Here is a 7598-nt window from a genome sequence, read left to right on the forward strand (position 1 = left end):
GCGTGCTGACGGAACTCACCTACTACCTCGACATCTTGCTGGATCAAGAAGGTGAGGTACATCACCGAGCTAAACATGTGCAGAACTCGGAGGTGTCGTACATTCGGTACTCGATAGGTGGACTACGAAGAAAGTTCGACTACATCAACCACGCTGTGAAACACTTTCGCTTACGGTCTATGAGGGTACGTAGAAACACTCTCCCCCTCGTTGCTATGCATCTCCTAGATAGATCTCGTGTGAGCGTAGGAACTTTTTTGAAATTGCATGCTACATTTCACAACAGGCGGCTGCTCAATCTTGCCCGGAGCAGCCGGATCCGTCCCCAACGTGTACCAATCGAAGCTTCCACTCGGATCCATGGCGACGGCGGCTGCAGCCTACTGGCGGCAAAAATGGCGGCCTTCGCGCTCGAATCTTAAGTGGAGAATATGCAGGCAAGGAAGGCCAAAGCTATACACGGTGCGGGATGGCCGGAGGTGGCCGGAGGAAGCAAGAATCGCCGGATATTTGGGGAGGGGGTGGCGGCGGTACGACTGGCGGGCGCGGAAAGTTCCCTCCCACCAAGACTCTCAGGGTATAGGGGAAACCGCAATGAAGGAGAGGAAAACACAAGATTTGACGGTCGGGGGGTGATTTTTACAGGTCGCCCTAAAAAAATTACGGGTCGGCTAAATATACGGTACCTGTTCTGGCTGGTTTTTCAGTCCGATGTCATATATTAGCGGTTATTTTATGGTCGGGCGATTATAGCAGCTCTTCTAGATTCTCTAAGACTTATTAGGCCGTGTACATTACTAGGTGCTTGGGAGGTGCTTAAAAAATAAAACAGGTTTTCCTGAAGCACCAGTGCCTATTTCTATAGGAAAGACGCCTAATTAAGCGTCTACCCTGTACAAATAAGGACTGGTGCTTAAGAAAAACCTGGTTTATTTCTCCAAGCACTTCTACTAAATAGTGTGCATTATACAAGGCCTTTGATCACTACTCTAGGGGTCTTAGAAATCTTATTTCTTTTTACAGAGAGAGTATAAACTAAGCCTAATTTCCAATGCCACATGTATCACTTTGACATAGTAGAGCTCGTTATCGACCGAATCAGAATGCTTGCGAGCTCAGAGCGTAATCGTGTAGGTCATTGTCGTCTTCAATGGAGACGACGAGATGGACGATGTACATTAGTAGGCACCTCGTCGTCGACGGGAACGTCTCCTCCCACTGAATGCGCATCGCCGGAAATCCTGAAATAAATCCAGGAAAAAATGCGAGCACCAGGATTTGAATCCTGGTGGGCTGGAGATAACACAGTCCCTCTAACCATCCAACCACAGGTTGGTTTGCAATTTCATCTAATTTGACCTACATTAATACTCCCTCCATCCCAAAATAAGTGTCTTGAGCTTAGTACAAATTTATAGTAGAGCTAGTACAAAATTGAGACACTTAGGATGCGTTTGGTTGAAGGTGTCGTATGAATGGGTTGGGACCGTTCAATTTTTTTGGGATTGAACCATTCAATTCATGTGTTTGGCTGAATATAAGTGGTGAGCTAATTATTTAGGATGAGACCACCAGTCATGCTCACATAGTCATGCATGCAAAGGGTGGCCATTTGATTCGACCGATTTGGTTGGGTGGAACGGTTCAGCATCTTCATGGCATATTCTCTTTTTTTGGCTCGAACCATTCATGTGCTTTATAACCAAACATGTTTATTTTCTGAACGATCCCAACCCATTCATGACCGCCCTTGCAACCAAACGCACCCTTATTTCGGGGCGGAGGGAGTATAAACCAAAAAGACAAAATTGGACGTGAATAGTGTCAAAGTACTATTCACCCAAAGCTGCCACTATTCACATTTCAAAAAAAAAATGAATCTTCAAATGTACATCGGGTTTTGATCTAATTTTTTCGGAGTTGTAAATATACCGCACATGGATGTTGTCTTAATTTCAGATTATTTCGAAATATATAATGTAAATATTTAAGATTGATCTCAAGATCTCACCAAGTCTCCCCGTGGATATGGCTGCCATGGACGCCCGTCGCTGCTCTCCTGAGCCGCCGTTACCCGTAACAACTTCCCGGGGATTTAGGAACGAGGGGGTGGGGGCGACATCGACCGTCCACGGAAGCAAGATCGACGGCCTCCCGGACATCCGAGCAAGACCACGGATGGAGAACGTGCCCGAAGGAACTGGTCCAGCAGCGGGGGAATTCCATCCGAACAAGTCCATTTCACACGTTCCCTGGAGCGCCGCGATTCACGGCCGGCCGCCGCCCGCCGACCGCCGCGAGACAAGAAAAGGAAAGAATTTCCCCGGGAGAGATGGTGTACGCGCCGCCGCCCGACGGCATGGGCCTGGAAATCGACCTCGACCTGGACCCGGAGGACCTCCACCCGACGGTGCCCCTGAAGAAGGTCCCGGCGGGGGACCTCTTCGAGGCGGCGCGCGCCGGCGACTGCGACCGCCTCGCGCTCCTCCTCGAGGCCGGCGCCAACGTCAACGCGCGCGACCGCTGGGACTCCGTCGCGCTCTACTACGCCTGCCTCGCCGGCCACGCCGACGCCGCGCGGATGCTGCTCGAGGCCGGGGCCGTCTGCGCCGAGCGCACCTTCGACGGCGACCGCTGCCACTACGCCGCGCTCAACCTCGACCTCCGGAGGCTCCTCAAGTCGTTCGAGGCGCGGCCGCCCCCGCTCGCGCCGCTGCCCGCCGCGCTGCGGACCACCTTCCTCGCGTGCCCTGCCAACCGCGCCGCGTACCTCGAAATGTTGCTCCAGGAGGGCGCCACCGCCGAAGCCGCTGCCCTCGCTGAAGCCGAAGGTCAGCAACTTCTTGGCTTGCTTGTCGCCTGGATTGATTTGTGGATGCCAATCGGATTGGATGTTATAAGGATTGACAATACTAGATGGTTGGATTTGGGGGTGAAAAAATAGTTGATTTCTGTAGTTACTGTGATTACCAATCAGACCACTATTGCATATATTGTATGTCGCCGGAAAGATTGCACATTTTAAATGCGCCGTGGGTAACCGATTCATCTAGTTATATACCAATTCAGTACAAATATATGTCTGCCTGAATTATTTGAGCCAGCACAATGTGCACTGTATTTCTCAAGAACAACAGTGGTTCAGTGCATATGTAAGATATATTGTTGAGATATTTTCCTTTGATTTTATTTTTTCTGTAGTATAAAAATTTCTCATTCTGTGTAAGTGGTTAGGTGAAAATAGCAGCTTTATATTTTCGCTTATTTTGTGGAAGATTATACAACTGATAAGTTTTGTTAACACCTTTTGTGCAGGATTTGGGCCAACAGATGGTGCATCAACTGGCAGTCTGTTCCCCCCAGATATTACATTTTACGTGGATGGAAAACCTATTGAAGCTCATCGGGTCATCCTTTGTGCTCGATCGCCCTTCTTTGAACAGAAATTCGAGACAGACTGGAAAAACAGGAAGGAAGTGAGATTTTCTAATAAAAAATTATCTTTTGGTGCTTTGTACAACCTTATCCATTTCTTCTATGCCGATAGACTCGAGGCTCCAGTAGATGAAATGGAAAGTTTGTCACGCACTTGCAAAGTTTGCAAGTGTGAGGAGTTGCGTAAGTTAGTTGAGAAAGAAATTCTGCATCTTAGGTTTGCACTGTATAAGTCAACAAGTAAGTTGGGTTTGGAAAATTCACAGAGTCCGAGACGGTTCATTTTACTCGGGCAGTCATTGCCACGGGAAGATCGTCTTCCATCGGCATTGCGGCGTGTTCTTCAGAAATGTCTAGCTAATTCAAGAGAAGAAGAGTTCAAAAAAAGTGTAGCAAATGAGATGTGCAGAAACTGGAAGGATGATGATCTTGCTGATCTCACTGTAAAAGTAGATGATAGAGTCTTTCGTTGCCATCAGGTGATTTTGGCCTCAAGGTCGGAGTATTTTAAAACCAGACTATCTCGAACAGTGGATTTTCTTGAAGGTAACAATCGAGTGCATGCATCTCTGGGTCTCCCATTTCTTGAGGAGCATGACCTGAGTACGGAAGCATTTGAAAAGATGCTTGAATACATGTAAGATCCCTTTGCACTTTTTCTTGCTTGACCATTATTGTTATTGTTACTGCTCTTGTCTGGTTTATTCCCTGCTTGCGTTAATTTTAGGTATACTGACAATCTGGAGCATATGGATCCAACCCAGGTAAGATATGCTACAAAACATGATTCAGTTACCTATTCTTACAAAATACTGAAGTCGCTTCAGTTTGTTGCGAAACTAAACTGAAGTAACCTATCCCAGGCTGAAGAACTATTTGATGTCGCATCGAGATACCTGCTGTTTCCCCTTAGGCGCGCTGTAGCTGATTTACTGTTACCAAATCTGGAACATGTTTCACCTGCAGAGCTGTGCCATTGGTTGATCTTGTCAGACATGTATGTGCTTGTCATGCTTGATATCTTTCTGTCATCGTATTATCTAATTTGTAGGTCAATATTTTCTCCAAATGCAGTTATGGCGTTATGAAAATAAGGGAGTACTGCCTGGATATCATTGCCTACAATTTCGAGATGTTTGCGGACATAAGAGAGTTCAGGGCTTTGCTCTTGACACTCCCACCGCCATCTGCAAATGACGCACTACGAACGACTCGTCCCAGCCAGCCCGGGGCTGCAGGGCACACTGACCAAGGCAATATTCTCGATGACTTGCGTGAGAAATGGTTGGAAGCGGAGGCTGCTGAGCTAGACGAGAGAGATCAGAGCGCAGCGCTGTTTGACCAGCGACTGGAGATGCTCATGCTCATTGCGGAGCGGGAAGCCTGTGATGATGACAATACTGCCCTCCATTGAGGACTGGAACTCTACCTTTCTTGTGTAGCTCTTTTGTAGTCTTCGCTGGAAGGGACTGATGTAGTGTTTCTGAATTACATGTCTCCCCTTTGTTTTACAATGGATGCTTCTTACACTGGAATGAAACCTTTTTGGAGCTTCAGCATGTTTCTGACTTGTTGCATGGTAACTCAATGGTAGTAGCTGATTTATTGTTTTAGCAAACGTAATGGCCGATGTTTAAAACAAACAGTGCTTTTTTTTTTTGCTTGAGTGATACCATCTGGCTATACGGGCCATCGTACGGTGATGCTCTGTTACAAGATTACTTCTGTATGGAACTTGAATTACACCAGTTTTTCTGTCAGATCTGATGGCTCGTCTTGATGAATCGATCTCCTTAAGCAGAGGAGTTTACTGTTTTTTTGTTATTAATCTGCGTAAGTAAGCAAGTTGGGAAACCTGAAAAAATCGTGTGCCCTACTTGCATCAAATATCGACAAGGACCTCTTTGAATTGTAGGGATTTCAAAGCCCCGGGGAAAGGGCCTAAAAATGTGTGTGCATTCTTATGAGCCCACTGAGGGAGTCTGGGATTAAGGGGTCCTCGGACAGTCGAACTATATACTTTGGTCGGACTATTGGAATATAAAGATTCAAGATTGAAGACTTCGTTCCGTGTCCGGGAGGGACCCTCCTTTGCGTGGAAGGCAAGCTTGTCAATTCGGATATGTAGATCCCCTTCTCTGTAACCGACTCTATGTAACCCTAGCCCCCTCCGGTGTCTATATAAACTGGAGGGTTTAGTCCATAAGACAACATACAATCATAATCATAGGCTAGTTTCTAGGGTTTAGCCTCTACGATCTAGTGATAGATCAACTCTTGTAATACTCATATCATCAAGATCAATCAAGCAGGAAGTAGGGTATTACCTCCATCGGGAGGGTTCGAACCTGGGTAAACATCGTGTCCCCCGTCTCCTGTTACCATTAGCCTTAGACGCACAGTTCAGGACCCCCTACCCGAGATCCGTGGTTTTGACACCGACATTGGTGCTTTCATTGAGAGTTCCACTGTGTCGTCACAATAAGGCTTGATGGCTCCTTCAATCATCTGCAACGATGCGGTCCAGGGTGAGGTTTTCCTCCCTGGACAGATCTTCGTATTCGGCGACTTCGTATTGCGGGCCAACTCGATTGGCCATCTGGAGCAAATCGATAGCTATGCCCCTGGCCATCAGGTCAGGTTTGGAAACTTGAACTACACCGCCGACATCCGCGGAGACTTGATCTTCGACGAATTCGAGCCCATGTCGGGAGGGCCGAACAGTCACGATGGGCACGACTTAGATCTGTCGTCGGACGGTGTTCGGGAGATCGCATCTGCGGCTGCCCCGGCCCTTAATCTGGAGCAGATCACGCCATCCGAGGACGGGTGGATGGACCCCGTCACGGAGGCCGCACATTCATCGGCGCTGGAGCCGAACACAGACTTTAGCTCCAAGGAGATTTGTGTCATCGGACCCTCGGACTCGTCTCCGGACATAGGTTCCGAACCACGTGCGTCCGTGCCTATCGAATCTGATTGGGCACCGATCATGGAGTTTACCTCCACGGATATCTTTCAGCACTCATCTTTGGGCGACGTGCTAAATTCATTGAGGTCTCTTTCTATCTGAAGACTCATGGCCGAACTATGTCCGGCTCGAGTGGGAAGCGGACGACGAAGGAATTCGTTCCCCACCCACCACCCACTTAATAGCCACTGTCGATGACTTAACCGACACGCTCGATTTTGACTCCGAAGACATCGATGGTATGGACGACGATGCCGGAGACGAACAGGAACCACCGCCTACGGGGCGCTAGACAGCCACCTCATCATACGATATATATATATATATATATGGTGGATACACCCAAAGAAAACAATGGCGAGGAGAGGAAGGACGCAACGGAGGATAATCCCCTCGAGCAGAAACCAAAGCGACGACGTAGGTGCCGCTCTAGATCCCGCCACAGCAAAAACAGCAATAACAGCACAAGAAAGAATAACACCCCGGTCGACTCCAAAGGAAACGACGACCCCATGGACCCAGCGATGGAGCAGGATGAGCCTGGGGATGCTGAACATAGTCTGGAACCAATGTCCGATGACGGTGATGCACTCATCATCCCGGAAAAACACTTGGAACAAGAGAACCTCCATAGAAGGCTTATTGCCACCGCGAGGAGCTTGAAGAAGCAGAAGCAAAGGCTTAAAGCCGCGCAGGATACGCTCAACCGCAGATGGAACAAAGTGCTTGACACTGAGGAAAAATACGGCGACGATCGCCACACAAAGAGCTACCCAAAGCGCAAGCTGCTGCCCGAATTCGACGATCAGGCCGTAGAGCTCATTCCGCCGAAAAATAATATGGCCGATCAGCCGAACCGACCACCCCGTGGCCGCGACAGGGCAGCTAATAATGCCGCACACAAGTCAGCACACGATTTACGTGAGCTTCTGGACAAAAAAGCCGGTGTGGCCAGGTCCATCTATGGATCTAGAAAACGTGCTCCGACACAGGATCACAGCCACCAAAACGATCATACCGATCGAATACCACCTCGGAATCAACACCGAACACAACAGCCGTCGACAGCATGCCATGACACATCCAAATACATGGGTGCCGCACACCCCCTATGCTTCACCGATGAGGTGCTGGATCATGAATTTCCAGAGGGATTTAAACCCGTGAATATAGAGGCATACGACGGAACCAC

At 48.4% G+C, this 7598-nt stretch overlaps 1 protein-coding gene across 2 annotated transcripts; it reads left to right on the forward strand.

The window, feature by feature from the left end:
- The first annotated feature begins 2097 nt into the window (after positions 1 to 2097).
- LOC123158874 (BTB/POZ domain-containing protein At2g04740) lies at positions 2098 to 4994 on the forward strand. Of its 2 annotated transcripts, none has more exons than XM_044576694.1 (5): positions 2098 to 2831; positions 3316 to 4072; positions 4163 to 4199; positions 4299 to 4348; positions 4510 to 4994. In XM_044576694.1, exons 1-5 carry the CDS (start codon positions 2333 to 2335, stop codon positions 4847 to 4849), a joined length of 1683 nt encoding a protein of 560 aa, XP_044432629.1. In that variant the 5' UTR covers positions 2098 to 2332; the 3' UTR covers positions 4850 to 4994. The 2 variants fall into 2 exon arrangements, with proteins under 2 accessions (XP_044432629.1, XP_044432628.1); XM_044576693.1 differs by having other exon boundaries at positions 2123 to 2831; positions 4299 to 4432.
- The last annotated feature ends 2604 nt before the right edge of the window (positions 4995 to 7598 follow it).

The sequence above is a fragment of the Triticum aestivum genome, chromosome 7B, assembly GCF_018294505.1.
Source record: "Triticum aestivum cultivar Chinese Spring chromosome 7B, IWGSC CS RefSeq v2.1, whole genome shotgun sequence".
Taxonomy (NCBI): domain Eukaryota; kingdom Viridiplantae; phylum Streptophyta; class Magnoliopsida; order Poales; family Poaceae; genus Triticum; species Triticum aestivum.

Bases quoted from the DNA above. Each gene is read 5' to 3' on its own strand.
- LOC123158874 (XM_044576693.1), top strand. From the start codon at position 2,333: ATGGTGTACGCGCCGCCGCCCGACGGCATGGGCCTGGAAATCGACCTC. The intron at 2,832-3,315 runs GTCAGCAACTTC...CCTTTTGTGCAG, and splicing joins TGCCCTCGCTGAAGCCGAAG to GATTTGGGCCAACAGATGGT. The intron at 4,073-4,162 runs GTAAGATCCCTT...CGTTAATTTTAG, and splicing joins GAAAAGATGCTTGAATACAT to GTATACTGACAATCTGGAGC.